Source organism: Notechis scutatus, chromosome 6 (genome assembly GCF_049901735.1).
Source record: "Notechis scutatus isolate UNSWTSFEM ecotype Mainland chromosome 6, rNotScu1.2, whole genome shotgun sequence".
Lineage (NCBI taxonomy): Eukaryota > Metazoa > Chordata > Lepidosauria > Squamata > Elapidae > Notechis > Notechis scutatus.
The window spans coordinates 5,264,648-5,281,985 of NC_142014.1; the positions used below are offsets into that span (position 1 = coordinate 5,264,648).

The 17,338-nt window shown below is 35.9% G+C and overlaps 1 protein-coding gene across 13 annotated transcripts in view; it reads right to left on the bottom strand.

Moving 5' to 3' along the window:
• Window positions 1-17,338, bottom strand: part of NRCAM (neuronal cell adhesion molecule) — a 305,233-nt gene that overhangs the window by 75,029 nt on the left and 212,866 nt on the right. For 7 of the 13 annotated variants that reach the window (XM_087969222.1, XM_087969225.1, XM_087969227.1 and 4 more), the window contains 4 exons: window positions 9,090-9,215; window positions 7,416-7,568; window positions 2,888-3,019; window positions 1,694-1,772 (listed from right to left, as the gene is read on the bottom strand). In XM_087969222.1, coding sequence (XP_087825348.1) covers window positions 1,694-1,772; window positions 2,888-3,019; window positions 7,416-7,568; window positions 9,090-9,215 — 490 coding nt within the window. The remainder of the gene's footprint in view (window positions 1-1,693; window positions 1,773-2,887; window positions 3,020-7,415; window positions 7,569-9,089; window positions 9,216-17,338) is intronic. The other 6 variants (XM_087969234.1, XM_087969230.1, XM_087969231.1 and 3 more) reach the window with 2 other exon arrangements.

Consider the following 17,338-nt stretch of genomic DNA (forward strand, 5'->3'; position numbering starts at 1 on the left):
CCACCTGCCCGGGCCTTGCCCGGGCCTCCCTGGGCCTTGGAAACTGGCAAAAAGCACTTGCTAAGCAATTGGCCACTAAGCGAGGACCTGGTCATTAAGTGAGGACCACTTAAATTTGGGTTGCCAGCCACATGGCCACGTCCATCCCAGTCACATGACCATGTAGCCACGCCCACCCCAGTCACATGACCACATAGCCATGCCCAATCAGCAAGCTACTCCCACCCATCACATGACCACCAAGCCACACTCACAAATTGGGCCATGCCCACAGAACCGGTTGTTAAGAAATTTGAATCCCACCCCTGCTGCACCCTATTGTATAACACCAACACAATTATCAAATTTGCAGATGACACGACAGTGGTGGGGCTCATTAAGAAGAACAATGAGTCTGCTTATAGAAAGGAAGTACAAGGGCTGACACTGTGGTATAAAAAAAATAATCTCACACTTAACACCAAAAAAACTAAAGAATTTATAATTAACTTCAGGAGGAAGAGAGATGTACATTTACCACAGTACATAAATGGCGAGGAGGTGGAGAGGATTGGTAGTTTTAAATTTCTGGGCACTTATATCTCGGAGGACCTCACATGGACTATGAATGCTAACATGCTTGCGAAGTAGGCACAGAAGAGGCTGTACTTCCTGAGAATGCTCAGGAAGATAAATCTATATCAGCATCAACTTCTGCCCTACTACCGCAGCACCATTGAGAGTATCCTGACCTACGGCATTCTTGCATGGTATGGGAACAGCTCTGTAGTGCAGTGATCCCCAACCTTTTTTATGCCGCGGCCCGGTACCGGCATCAGCTGGGCGCCGCGGCCCGGTACCGGCATCAGCTGGGCGCCGCCATCTTTTTTTGATCAAAAAGTGCTTCTGGTGAGCTTTCTACCCGGAAAAGCTCACCGGAAGCACTTTTTCATCAAAAAAAGATGGCGGCGCCCAGCAAACCAGCGGCCCGGTAGGACTTGTTCCACGGACCGGTACCGGTCCGCGGGCCGGTGGTTGGGGACCCCTGCTGTAGTGGACAAAAAAGCTATAGCGAGAATCATTAAAACTGTCCAGATTATCATCAGGCTCCAGCTACCAGCCCTGGACGACATATTTGCATTTCACTGTTTGAGGAAGTCGCACAACATTCTCAGAGACTCTTCCCATCCTGCCTACAATCTTTGGGAATGGTTGCCTTCTGGCAGAAGATACAGAACAAATTAAAGCTCAGACCATATGTTTTCTGAATTTTTTTTATCCCAGAGCTGTAATTGCACTTAACAATGAACTTAAGGACCACCATCGGTGAGCTGTTGGACAGTATTATTTGGTCTGTTGTGTGGATGCTTGTGTGTTTTTAGTGGGTGGGGAACTTTGGCGGGTGGGGGTGTGTTTCGGGATTGTTATGTGTGTGTGCATGCTGGGTCTGGTCTCTGGGTGTTATGTGAATTTCGTTGTATGTGTATACCATGTATATACATACAATGACAACAAATTATTATTATTATTATTATTATTAGGATTGAAAAGTCAATTTAGTAAAATGGCATCTAAAATGTTAATATGCTGTCATATCTGAAGATGATGGGTGAAAGTTATTGCTATACTCTAAGTTAAATGATTTGAATAGGATGTCTGAAGAGTATTATCTTCAAATCCAAGACGGTATGATTAATAAGAAAAATAATAATACCTATATTCACCAAGAGTTCCATCATCTTCTTTCATAGGTTGTATTTCTGGATCACCATGTGCATCTTCTTTTTCTTTCACTAAAATATGCAAAATTGGACCTTTAGAGATTCCATTCATAGAATTTAAACATCCATTAGAAAACTCTCTGCAATTTATAAGACAATGTAAACTTGGTCTCATTTAATACAATGACTAAATTACAAATTGGCAAAGAAGATTGAAAGACTGAAGATATACATATATGTATGCCAGTCTCAGTTCTAAAAGGTTTTCATACCAGAAAACATATTCCACAAAAAGAAAAAGAAATAGTAAAAAATAAAGCTATAACAGAATCTTGCCAGTCCAGTATTGCTTTCCATTTCCTTTTCCTTATAACCAGAGAGACACAAGGAAAGTCAGGCTCCATCTCTCTATAATATTTTCCCTTCACCTTTGACTTAAAGCACACTTCTGCACCTGCTGTTGTCTTAACATGTTCTGAATTGCAAATAGCAATTGTATTGCAAGCACAATTAGGCATTCTTAACTTTCACAATTTTTACAGTCCTACTGGAAATTGGGAGCAATAGCTGGCTATAGTTGGATTGTTCAGAGTTTTCTTATTTTATTCCATTGTGTGTTGATCCTTCTCTTGGTAGTGTTCTAAAATGTTATAGCTCGTCAGATGAACAACAGAATGACTTTGAAACCATATTGGAAAAATATAATATTGATCTAAGCCAAAACCAATGAACTATATCTATGTAGTTCTCTAGTTATGACAGCAATTAGAACCTAGAACTCTGTTCCTAAGTAACAAGGTTGTAAAGCATTACATCAGATCGCTTAGTAATGAAATTACAGCAGGTTACCATTGTTAAATGAGGATTGTGAAGTCATTAAGTGACTTCATGTCATTATGACTTGTGATTTCCTCCTGGTCTTCACCATTGCTTTGCTCAGAATCACAATCACTTGACTGTGATGGTCAGAACTCCAAGAAATTGCCCAAAGTCCACCTTTTTAACTGCCATTATAACTTTGAGCAGTTGTTGAATGAATGATTGTAGCCTGAGGACTACCAGTAGTAAATACTTAAAAGATTTACCTCTTATATTTTGAATTTTAGCAGCAGTAGTAGAAACATTATATTTAAATAAAAACAAACATTTTCTTTTTTAAAGATTAAATCAGCAGATCCAAAACTTACCTGGGTATTTTCCACCTTTATTTCTCCTTATGAAACAAATAATGAGCAAAATCAAGATGAGAAGAGCAACTGCACACATAAGACCAATGAACCATCCTTGAGTGGCAATGTCGACTTGCCGACTTGCCTTTGCTAAGAATGAAAAAGAGGCATTTATTTGTACCAGTTTTGCATTCTTATGAATTAATTTACCTCACAATTAGAAATAATATATTATTTTTTTTTAAAACATTTGACAATTTTTAGTATTGTTTAACTTTAGATATTTGCATTTTAAAATACTAAATGTGTAAAAATAAGTATTCTCTCCCCTTATACTCGCTCTACTCTTCTAATAAAAACATTTGTGGCAGTGGTTTGGGAATTATCCTTTGACCCATAGTTGCATATACAAATAATTACCCTGGAAACATTTCTTACACATTTTTAAAGGAGCCCTCTCTGTGCACTAAATAAGGAAGTTTATGTAGTAAGTTTCCTATTCTTTCTTCTCAGTAGTCTGTGGTTTAGGAGCAATTCAGTTCATTTAGAAGAACCAGTTTCGCTGAATTTATGTTCATATAAAAGAATGCAATACAATTTCTAATATAGTTATAGTATTTATTAATTGTTCAAATTTATGCATTTGGAAAAGGATGGCATATCTTTATAGAATATAAAGAGAACAAAATGTTTTTTTGAGAAAAAAATTGTTTGTATTTTAAAAAGCTAACTTTAAATAGCATAATATGAACAAAGAATGTTTAATAGGTTAGAGCAATTTAAGTTTTTCCAAACATGCAGTTATTTGGTGTTAAATACAATGTCAAGAATTAAAAGAAGACACATATATTTTACATTAAAATGCAGTATGTAATGCCATGCCAACTATGCAAAAAAGTACATGCTTAAAACATACTAAAAAATAAATATAAAATATAAAAGCTACGATGACAACTTACTTACACAATTTCTAGTATTTTATTTCTCTATATTCTGGTAAAGGCGTATAGAATTCTATAAGCCAGTACTGTGTGTTTAAATTGCATAATTATGTGTAATTGCACTACATATATATAGTCTGCTTCAAGTGTATTTTTCTCTCTGAAAAATACAAAAGCTGCTAATACATCAAGTCATATGAATTTATTCTACTGTACTTACTTAAAATAAAATCATTACTAAAGTAAATATTAAATAGAAATCTTTTCAGAATCCATAGAATAGATCTTGAGCACCTAAGCAACTTTTAGATCTTTTTCCGGTTTACTTCCAGTTAGAAATACCTGGAGAGTTAAGGAAATAGCGGATCTAGAATGTTAAATGTTGAATGAAAAGATAGTACCACCGAAGAGAAATAGGACTGATTCCTACTGATTCTTTCATATTAGTCAACCTCCTCTGCAACAGGTTATCATCCTTTTGTATAATAATATGGTTTGACTAGAGAAGGAATGGCCCATAAATACTCCTACCACTTCCACTTTCCAATAATAAAACTTTGGGAAAAAAACAGTGGTGGGATTCAGCCAGTTCGCACCAGTTCGGGAGACCCGGTTGTTAACTTTCTGAGCAGTTTGCTGAACTGGTTGTTGGAAGAAATCATTAGGGCAATCATTTAACTGATTGTTAAAATATTTGAATCCCACCACTGGAAAAAACTGTGCCTTTGAGGAAGACAGGAAGATTCTTGAACTTCTATTTTATTGTTGAGCTTTTGTGAGTCTTGAAATACATCTACAAATTTCAAATGAAAACTAAAAAAAAAATGCCTTCCAAACTGCCGAGTAGATTTAGCTAGATATCAGTTAGTTCCATTCAACAAAGAAAATTTTATATCCAAATTATTTACATTTAATTTAAAGGAGCTTGGGTTTTATAGAATTTGATGACAGAATCTAAGGCTTTTGTATAGCTGAAGTATTATAGTATCCTTCCAAGGCATAGATTTTTTATGGGTTTAGGAAAAAATATGTTTTTTAAAAATGTGCCAAGCCTATTCAAATGTTTAGAAGAATATGGTCATGTTAATTCCAATGTTGGCTTATTGATCCTTGTACCCAGGCACTCTTTCAAATGTCCTTTCTATTTTCCATCCTGTAAGCTGGACATCTGTAATAGTGTTGACAGGGCACAAAGAGTTTGGGGAGTTGTACTGTCATGCAGAAAAAGTTACCCAATCATATTAAATAGTATTTCAGGCATAAAAATGCTATGAGGTAAAGAGAGTTCAGACCTTTTTACCTACAATGAATGTTTCAGCTTATAGAGTTAACTATAAGTTATAAGCTTTGGATCTAATCCATCATTTGAAATAATATTTAGATATTGAATGCAAGGGTTTTTCTCATGCCAGTTCTTTTATTGCAAACAGAAGAAACATTAATTGAAGAACAGCATTCTGTACTTCTCTTCACATATCAAACAATCAACATATACTGTTATGAGCATAAGAAGCTACTGTGTTTCTCACAAAATAAGGCCAGGCCTTATTTTTATTTGAGCCCCGAAAAAACGGCTAGGACATCTTTTCGGGGGTGAATTAATTTCTTTTCCCCCCCCCGCACACCAGCGCCGTCTCCAACAACAGCGTCTGAGTCACTCCCGCTTCTCCCCCGTCCCCGTAACAACAGGAAAAAAAGATTTTGAGGTACCTGGGAGCACCGCGCGATGCATTTTGGTTTAATCCTAAGTGGCTGGGTGAGCGTGAAAAGAGCCGAGCGAGCGTCTCTGCTGTTGCTACCCTTGTTGCTCCAGCCTCGGACTCTGCAAGTTTGCAAAAGTCCCGGTGCGCAGCCCGTTCCTGCATTCCAAGCACCCAGGCCGAGCTACAGCTGTCCCTCTCTCGCCAGCGCTGTCTCCAATAACAGTGGCAGCAGCAGCGGGAACTGTAGAAGTTACGGAGGCGGCTCCCCCACCGGAGAAGTGGCTGAAATGCTTCCAGGTTCCTGCCGCTGCTGCCGCTGTTACTGGAGACGGCGCTGGTGAGAGAGGGACAGCTGCAGCTTGGCCTGAGCGCTTGGAATGCAGGAACGGGCTGCGCACCTGGACTTTTGCAAACTTGCAGAGTCCGAGGCTGGAGCAACAAGGGTAGCAACAGCAGAGACGCTCACTCGGCTCTTCTCACGCCCACCCAGCCGCTCAGGATTAAACCAAAATGCAGCGCGCGGCACTCCCAGATACCTCAAAATGTGTTTTTTCCTGTTGTTATGGGCACGGGTGAAAAGCGGGAGCGACTCAGATGCTGTTGTTGGAAACGGCGCTGGCGAGAGAGGCGCCAGCACCAGTGGGAACTATGGAAGCTACGGAGGCCTGAGAAGCAGCTGAAATGCTACCAGACATCCACGCCAATGCCGCCCGCCTGCTGACCCGGGTAAGGGAGCCCTCCGTGCTCCACCTTGGTGTTAGGAGTGGCTGATGGTGAGGCGTAGCTGCCCGCAGGGCACTCCTAATGGCAAGTTCCCCTGCCTTCCCCCCCGCCAATTTCACATGTTTTAAACTAGGCCTAAATTTGGGGGGAGGGGCTTAATTTCTTTTTATGCCTAGAAAACATGCTGGGTCTTCCTATTGGGGGGAGGTGTATTGTTGGAGAAACATGGTACTGATCTAAAATATCATTTAAGTTAGGGGTGTTGAACCATTCCTGACAAGTTATTTTATTTTACAAAATTAAGTTTAGAGATATAATTCTATTTATAAAAACCAGTGTCCATGCAGTATGAAAATAAAACACTTCTGTTAATCACATTTTTTTTCAGCACAGATGGGCAACTTGCCAGATGATGCATGCTCTTAATTCAGCATTCTAGCAATTGTCCTAACCTGTAATTAGGGACAGAGCAAGAGCCAGACAGAAAGAAGAAAGGGTCAGGTATCAAAAATAATAAAATTGAATAGGTGAATAATCTGACACCCTTTTACCACTGGTTCCATCCAAAGCTTGTGACTATTAACATACAGTTCTGCAAATGACTCCACAGGACATATGATAGAAAGATTGCTCCCTAATGAGACTATGTGATATTGAACAAATGCCATTCAAATATTTCTCAAATAACCTATGAGAATCTCTAAATATTATGTTTCAACGTACAGTATGTAAAAAAACTGAGATACAAATTGACACAGTAAAGATTTTGAATAAAATATTCAATACTATATACACTATTTATATTCAATGAACATTACATTTTGTAGATGGTTTTGATACCCCCCCCCCATTTAAAAAACTGCTTGTAATGTTTAATTTATTCAGACTTGACTATTTTCAAACATTGTTGTATTTCATCATGTAGAAAAAAAATCATGTGAGGATTAGAAAGCATCTTTAAAAAGGAGACATGAGAACTATGTCTTTTCTCAAAATGAATGGCATGGATACCCACTGTGTGAACAAAAATGAGTTGATGTAGTTCTGAGTTACACCTTTTAAGGAGGCGGAAAAAAAACACATTAACATATGTACAGAGAATATGACACTATTTTGAAATGCCAGCACTTAATACATCACAATTCTGAATGGAAGGCAGAATTGCATGGTGTGCCTCACCTGGACCTGTCTCAAATATAGCTTCTGAGCTCCTAAAACCAGAAAGACCCTCAGCACCAACCCGGACTTTATATGAAGTTCCTGGTGTTAATCCTTTTAAGAGTAAGAAGCTCCGAGAACCATTAACATTTTCTTTTTTCAATTCTTCTTTGCCTATAAAATTTTTAGGAACACAGCATTTGTATTCATTCATTCACGGTGAGATATCTTGTCACTTACTGATCTTTAAAATATTTTTTCTGAAGACAGAGCATTGAGAGAACTGTATTTTAAGTATTATTTTATTCTTCGTGCTATTCTGCTCAAAATTGCCATGAAGAAGGCAGTTGGATGAGAAAATAATTTTAAAGCATCTTTTGTGTATTATAATAAACAACATTTTTCATTTATTTTGTTATACTTTACATCAATTATGCTTACTAAGAAGGGAAAGGAATCACAATTAAAAGGACAGATTCTCAATGAACTTTTTAAAACTATGTTTGACTATGTTCTTCCTTTTCTTTTTTAACCACAAAAAGAAGCTTCTATTCAGATTGGCTTACATCATCTTATTTGGAACTCCTAAAAAGCTGTCATTTTATGCAAAGTTGACCCACTAGGCACCATTTCCTCACATGGAAACTGGCAAATAAGATAAGCAATTATATATAACAGTGACAGCTAACCTTTTCGGCACCAAGTGCCCAAAACGCACACAGGCATGTGCATCCCCAAAATGCAACGTGTGCACATGCGCCCTGCCCCTATGCATGTGTGCACAACCCCCGCGACCCCACGTATGCGCATGTGACCACCCTGCAATCCCGTGCATGCGCCCCATCCAATGCATGCACACGACCCCCCCATGACACTGCACATGCACGTGCGCCCCCCCATGTGGACCCCATCCCCCATGCATGCGCATGCAACCCCAAGCATTCACCCTAGTTCCCCTGAGCGTGCACACACAACTCCCATGTGCACCCTGCCCCCCACACATGCATGGCAGAGACCCAAAAACCAGCTGGCCAGTGGGAGGTGCGTACACATACATGGCAGAGCTAAGCTGGGGTGATGGCTTGTGTGCCCAGAGAGGGCTCTGTGTGCCCTCTCTGGCATGCATGCCATAGGTTTGCCATCATGGATATATAACTTCCTCAGAATATCACAACAGAAAGAAGACCAAACTACAAATAATCAAAGTCTTCCACAGTGAGCAGTTTTGTGAATAGCTAACCAAACCATGCTAGGAAAACACTATTCATATGTTCCATGTATATTTCTTTGAATTGAAAAATACTAGTTTAAAAGGAACGTGCATTCTTTTCACAATCCAAAACCTATGTATGTTTTTCATGGGGCTGATAATCTGCTAATTTACTTCCTGAGAGAAAGAAAGAACTAATTCAGTCTGCTTTGTTGTTTCATTACCATCAAAGTGACCTGTACGGACAGGCATGCGATGTCAAACAAGTGTGTTAAATGTTTTAGTAAGTGCTTTTGGCAGAAATCCTAAGATAATACAAGAAACTAATGTTCTATGTATGGAATTAAACACAAGTTACTTCCACAAAATCTGACCCCTTAAATCTGTGCCCTAAAAAGGCAGATATAACTTTAGAAAAGCAAATCAATACTGGTTTTTCTATTATTACAATACATTTAAAAGAATTAAATGAAATGTCTTCTTACTGCCTGCCACACCATATTCAACATAAATGTTCTCATGAACTGGACCCTCATATTCCCAACTGATATTGGCATAAATTTCAGCAGCTGCTGCCGTAACATTTTTGATCCTTGGATACACTGGCTGCACTGAATATACAAGAAAAAAGAGCAAATTATTAAAGGCTGCATGTATTCAATACTGTCCAACTTCATTTATCCGAGTTTTACAAAATAGAATGGGAAAAACAATATATTGAGAATTCTTATGTTTAGAAATTCTGCTTAAAGACAATTAATACTTTCTACCTCATTTTAGTTACCAAACATGATTCTACTGCAAACAGAATCAAGAAGACAAACTTTCTTTCAGCTCTAAAATGAGCATATAGATGGAATAAGCCTCTAACATAATTTGAAATTATGTGTACATATATTTGTGTATGCGTGTGTGCACATGTTCATATGGTTATATGAACATGTATGTATACTTACTGCTGACTCTGGAATTATATTTGTATTTACTGGCTGACAATGGAACATTCAATAGCCAAATTTTACTTTTTTCCAGTAGACTAGGATGGACTAGCCTATAAGAAAGGCATGCAACCTTATATACAGTATAATCAAATAATTTGACTGCCTGACTTCATTGTGAAATTGATTGTTGTGTAAGGTTTGCCACCAACTATATTGCAAAGTATGTGGATGATATAATAGTGGGTCTTATTCAGGATGACAATGAGGGTGCTTACCGCAAGGAAGTAGATGGTTTGGTGAATTGGTGTAATAAAAGCAGCCTCATTTTAAATGAAGGAAAAACTAAAGATATCATTGTCGATTTCAGAAAAGGCAGGCACAGCCACATACCTCTGTATATTGATTCACCTGTGGAGGTGGTTAGCAGCATCAAGTTTCTGGGTGTGCAACTAACGAGTAGGCTAGCTTGGTCACTCAACTGAAACCAATGAAGCAGACACAGCAGCATTTGCATTTTCTGCATCTCATGAGAAAAGTGCATCTTCCTTCCTCTATCCTTACTCCTTTAATAGAGAGATGATCGAAAGCATCCTGTCATATTGCATTACTACCTGGTTTGGAAGCATTATTGTTTCAGACAGGAAGATGGTACGGAGAGTGATGAAATGGCAGAAAAGATTATTGGCCATTTACTTCCTTCTATCCAGGACATAGCATATAAGCAATGCTGGAGCAGGGTCTGCAGTATTGTCTGGGATGCTACACATCCTCTTCATGACCTGTGTTCTTTGTTATCTTCTGTGAGGAGACTTTGTGGTATCCGAAGCAGAACATCTAGATTTAATCACAGTTTTTTTTCATATAGTATCAACCTTGTGAACTCTCAAGTTTCTTCTTTCCACTATGTATTCAAAATGGACAGTGATGTATATGCATATGTGTATGTGTATATATATATGTGTGTGTGTGTGCGCGCGCGTGAGTGTGTGTGTGTATGTATACAATATGTATATATGTGTGTTATATATGTGTATGTGTATAGGTAGATATATATTTTCTTTTGAGAGCAGGCAATAGAATTTCACAATAAAAACTGACAATAAGTTTATCTTTATCTTAACCTTAAACCATGGAGAAATAAATTATCAAACAATATAATACAATCTTATAAATATGGATTTTTGGATTGCTGGAATTAAGTGACATATAAATTGTAGAAAACAAAAAAAGTAGAATTCCAGATTATAGTCTTATTCCATGCAGGAACTACTGCTGTAGATACTGAAAACTGCAATAGGAAGAACAGTTCTATACTGTTAATTTATGAGAACTATAAAGAAAGGAGGAAGGAAGGAAGGAAGGAAGGAAGGAAGGAAGGAAGGAAGGAAGGAAGGAAGGAAGGAAGGAAGGAAGGAAGGAAGGAAGATTAGCTAAGCAGAAGCTTTTAGAAATAAAAGACATGGTCTTTTAATTTCAGCTGCTTTAATAAGAGGACCATATTTGGTAGCTAAGAAAAGGTAATTATTTAAGATCTGTTCCATTCTGAACTGCTGGAGAATTAGTGACTGCAAGATTAACTGACATAGTATATATGAGATGAAATAACCAAATTATAACTAAATATAACTAACACCTTCAATACAACATGCTTAGTGAGATACTGCCAGATAATTAAGCACAGATTGAACTGCATGTTTATTTATTCTTATACCCAATCAAATGTTTCTTTAAAAAAATTCCAAAATGGAGGATTCTACATGTAATGAAAAAATGTAAAATTGTGCACATTTTTCTAATCTCATGCAATGTTGTACATTTCAAAATTTCCTTTTAGAATAGTGCATTCCAGCTATTTCTATGCAATGTTATTTTGATAAAATAAATAGTAATACCCTTATAAAATGTTGACGGTGCAATATGCATTACAGATAAGGTTTCAAAAGGGTTTTCTTGAATATCCAAAAAAGCAGCAAAAAAAGAGAGGAAAAATATTGACATGGTAAATATGTTTTGATCAGTACTTTGCCATCTACTTTCTGTCCTTTAAGTAAACAGAATACATACATACATAAATTTTCATAAAATATGACAACAGAATAATAAATAACAAAATGAAATCAGAAATTCATTTTATAAACTTCTTAAAAAGTTTGTTCTAGTTGTCTTCTAGCACTCCAAAGACTACTTCATGGAATCTTTTGTTCCTCCTGGACAAAGAATTAATAGCGAGTCCCTTAAAGGCTTACCAGAAAAAGAATTTGTAGTACTCTTATGTAGAAGTGAATACAAAATAACAATACAGGTACTCCTCAACTTACAACAGTTCATTTAGTGACCATTCAAAGTTACAACGGGACTGGGGAAAAAGGTGACTTTTTGCAGCATCTCCATGGTCATGTGATCAATATTCATATTTGGCAACTGACTCATATTTATGATGGTTGCAGTGTCCTGGGGTCATGTGATGACCTTTTACCACCTTCTTGCAGACAAAGTCAATGAGGAAATCAGATTCCCTTAACCCACTGTGCTATTAACTTAACACAGGGATTCATTTAACAACCGTGACAAGAAAGGTTGTAAAATGGGGCAAAAATTACTTAAATGTTATGCTTAGGAACATACAGTACATTTTGGGCTCAATTGTAGTCACACATTGAGAATTAGCTGTGTTGCTACACTTAAATTACAGCTTAATGACTGAGACAGCTGAGGATGGCCCTAGAAAAGTAAACACTTAGAATGTGAAAATGTATTTAGAAAGCATAAAGTTTCTCCCCAACTGTACCTATGTGATTGGGAAACTTGAAAAGGTTTTGTTTTGCATATTAAAGTATTACTTTAATATAACTTTGAAATATAACTTAGGTTTCAGTTAAACCTGCTTTCACAGTGATGAAAATATCTACAATAGTAAAATTAAATTCTACTGAAAATGTTGTAAACATAGATGTATATAATTTAACTTATTCAATTCAACTATCTTGAATTATTGATAAAAATAATAAACATGGAATAAAAAAACTAAAAAGAAAAAAATATTGGTGTGCCAGTTGCCCTGTTGTCTAGCAGCATTCTGGATTAAATAGACTTTTGGTATCAGGAGTCTGCAACATCTATGGCAGTAGAGTGGGAATAAAATTACAAAAGAGCTCAATACATGCAGCATGAAAAAGAAATAAAATAATTTATTCATGGCTCTCATTTTCCTACCATCTTTATTTCACTAGTTACAATCCTTGTACTATCTATGGATATTGCAATTCTGCATTAAATATTGTAACTCAATTCTGACTTTGACAATAATTTTAGAAATTATAAAACTCATTGCTAATAGTATATTAACAAGATAAGAAATTTTGAATAAATTATAGGTGTCATGAAATGTTAGGATTACTTTCTTACTTTCAATTCTTAAACTATATATACACAATACAATGCCAATGAAATAATTGATACTGGATACAGTAAAATGATATTGATATGGTTTAGATTAGAAAACATTTTCTAGCTACCGGGTAGCAGCATATTGCTTGACTGTTCCACAGAAATTTAGCACCCAGTTTTAATCTCTGAGGTGGAACAAGTTAGATATGTCGGAATATATAAGTAATGAAAGCTAGAAAATTACTTTGGAAACCACTGAAGATGATGGAAATATACAAAGCAATCAGAATATTTTTATTAGGTTTCCTTTCTAGAAAACATTTTATTTATATACATATTCCTTTCCACATGTCCCTGTACCTGTCTATTTTTCCCTGAATCTGCTTTGAAATATATCTTATAATTAAGAACTATTTTGGGCCTACAGAAAGAGCTAGAAGAAATAGAATTTCCATCAATGAAAAAGATTAACTGAATAAGTTCAATGCTTTCTTTTGTTTCATTGCTATTTAAAAGAGAAGGGTAAAATGCTATTAACTACTATCTGGAATAAATAATAAATAATATTCAGCAAGCCATTACCATACTTTTTACTGGTACTTATATCTTAGTGAAATATTTTAGCAAATAAACTTTAGTATGTATCACATTCATTAATGAAACAGTAAGAAAAAATATACTAAATTACTGAGCTGTTTAGTTCTCTGGAACAGTAATGTGTACAATCCTACATCAGTGTTTTATTAGTACAGTACTTTGAGGAGGTCAATAATAGACACAAGGATATGTGATAAAGAGTGCTGATAAAGAGTGTTGCTGAATTAGAACTTCCAGCAACCCTATTCAACAATAGACCAACAATCCCGGAAGGCCACGTTTACTATCCTTCCATTACATAAATAAGAAAACATGGCTTGTGGAGCTGATGTCACGGCAATACAGAGGAATCCTTAGGAGCTCCTAGGGAGGACGTCGAAATCCCGAAAGCTGGTGATCTATTGGACCTAAATCATCCCGGAGGGATGACGATTGAGGATAGGACACTCTGCTGATCCCAGGGATATCACAATATCCCTGGTAGATCCAGAGATAGCCTCTCTAGCCAGCTTAAAGGGAAAGCAGTCATTGCGAACCACTACAAGGCAGGGACAGTCTTCGACGGAAAGAAAAAAAAGAGAAAGTGTGTTCGAACTAGGTGAGAATTTAAAGGCTTTTTTCAAAATCACAGAAAAGAGCTCCCTGGGAAGAAAAGGAAAAAGAGAAAGCCAGAATTAAAGGGTGGTGGGGTAATTCCCCCCCCCCACCGGAAGAAACCGGTGAGGAAAGCTGCTTCTGGTGCAAATAGAAAGAGGAAGCCATTAATTATGGAGTAAAGAACAGAAACTTCTTTTAAAATTTTCTAAAAAACTGGACTGGATCATTTGAAACTGTACAATTTAACTAAGATTAAGAAAAGAAAATTGGATTTACTTTTGCCTTTGAATTTAACTATTTTCCTGACTATTTAAACTTTTGAAATACTTATAATCTTTAAAGCTAAAGGGAAAGCAGTGCAATAGCGACAGGGAAGAAGAATTGGAAATAAAGGAAGAAGGAGAATTAAGTTTCAGATTTCTAGGCTGACCTGGACAGCTGGAGAAGGGAAGATAAGATACAACTGTTTACAGAGACACAGGGTTATATTGAGAACTTATGTTGAAAACAGTGTAACTCTTGGACATTAAAAGAAAAAAAGAAGATACAAAGAAATAGAAACCAGAACACCTTCTACTGAACTGTTTGGAATAACTTTCTCTTTTTTTCTGGGTGAACTGTTTTGATTAATGTGGCAAAACTGCACTGTGAAACCTAATAAAGAGAAGTAATAAAAGGTCGGATGCTGAGACTTGGTGATACAAGGTGGATTACACTGGATTTTAGTCATATCCTTCCTTGTGGATATTAACATATAAAATTTTTATTCTCTTATTTTTCTTTTCCTTTTTTTCCTTTTTGGAATACCTTTTTACTGTTGTTCTTTTTTCCCTTTTCCTACTTTTTTGTATTTTCTTTTTTCCTGTTTAAATTCAATTTTAGTATTTTTCTTTTTTTTGTTATATACATTTTTTCAAGGAGACTGATATTATTCCTTTTCCTTCTTTTCCCGTTTTTCCCCTTTTGTTAGCTATTTCATATTATTATTATTTACTTCCCTTCAAATAATTTGGAGAGAAGAGAATTACTTTCATTTTTATCTTCTACTTTTACTGAGATTTTTTATTCTGGGTACTATCCTACCTTCTTTTTGGATTGTATAATATCATTTATATTGGATTAGAGTATAGAAGAGCCAGAAGAAAAACTTTTGGGGAAAAAGACTCTGTGGATTATAATTGATCTTACATGCAAGAGATAATGGATATAACATCAAGAATGAAAAAAAGTGACATCCGCGACATCCTCAGCATCATCTTCCGCGAGTGACATCTAGCCCTGGCGGACAGAGATCGATTGACTTGATGATTCAACAAGAGAAGGTGTTGACAATACAGGTGGAAATTAAAATTATACTCCAAAGTCCAAACAATTCAAGAACAAATTGGAAAGGTGGATTAAAAAGTGGGAAGGTGGAAAGGAAAGTAGACTATGTAGAAGAAAAAATAGAGAACATTCAACAATCGATGATGAAAAATGAGGGACACATGGGGAATATAGAAGAGAAAGTATCTATAATAGAACAAAGGGTAGGAGAAATGGACTTTAGATTGACAAGCTCAGATCAAATTAAATTTAAAAAATATGTTAGAGATGGGTAAGGGTGATTATTATCTAAGATTTCAAAATGTTGTAGAACAAAAATATGAGAATTTAGCAGAAATAATGGTGGAGTTATTAGCAGAGGCCCTGGGAGTAACAAAAGAGAAAATGATATCTGATATAGGTGAAATTTTCAGGGTCCAGACTAGATATGGACTGAGAAACAAACTACCAAGAGAAGTACTATTAGATTTACAAAGAAAGTCATAAGAACAGAAAGCTGTGAGAGATGATACATTAAAATACAAAGAGAAGTACTGAAAAAAATACTGAGAAGTGTTAGAGATTTGTGAAGAGAATATCAGTTCCTGACAAAATGCTTAATTAAAAGAGAAAATAATTTTAGATGGCTGATACCAAAGGGAATAATGGTGACATGGCGGGAACAGAGAAACAGACTAGATATAATTCAAAAGGCTGAACTATTTTATGATCAATACTTCAGAGAGAATGAAGGAGAAAAAAGAAGAGAAATGGAAGAAATAAAACTGAGAGAAGAAGCTGCAGAAACTGATAAAAAATGACAAAGAGAAGAGGAAAGAGAATGGGAAGACAGAGCAATTAGGGAAGAAGAGAGACCAATGGAACCAAGGGAGATGAGAGTGACAAGAGCATATAATAAATAAAGACATGGAAGAAGAAATAAAATTAATTATGATTAACATAAAAGGTTTAAATTTGGCAATTAAAAGGAAAAGAATATTCAACAAATTAGAGAAATTAAAACTGGACATAATTTGTTTGCAAGAAGTGCATATTAAAAACAACATGAGAAAATACTGGACTATTTTAAGATTGGGAGATTATACACTACATTAGCACAACAAAGTAAAAGAGGGATAGCATTATATATTAAAAAATACTATAAAAACAAAAATAATTTGTCAAGACAACAGTGAGAGAGTGTTAATAGTGGAAGCATTGATGAACTATAAACGAACATTATTAGTGGCAATTTATGCTCCAAAATGAAAGTCAAGAAGAATTCTATGATAAATTACATAAGAAAACAATAGAATTGGAATATAAAAACATTTGTATTTTTGGAGACTACAATGCAATAGTAGATGTAGAAATGGACTATAAAACACAGAAGACAAAAAGAATACAAAAATATTACCAAAATCATGTTTTAAAATGGCAGATGAACTAGCAATCCAATACGCATGGAGAGAAAGATACCCAGGAAAGAAACAATACACATTTTATTGAAATAGACATTTATCTTGGTCCAGGTTAGATATGATGTGGGCAACAACCGAGTTTATTAGCAATATATAAGACATAAGTATTGAAAGAAATACATGAGCAGATCATAATCTGGTTAAAATAACATGGAAGGGATAAAAAAGAGGTCAAGATGGACAATGAATAACTCAATATTAAGAGAAAAAGAATATACTGAATACATGGAAAAGGAATTGAAATTCTTCTTTGAGAAAAATAAAAAAGAGGAAACTTCTTTACAAAATACAGCTAAAACTTATATAAGAGGATTAACAATAACATATATGGAAAAGAGAAATAGAAAGAAAAGACAGACACAAAAAATGTTAGAAGAAGAATATAAAAAGTTGGAGAGAGAACTACAAGAAAATCTGCAAAAAAAG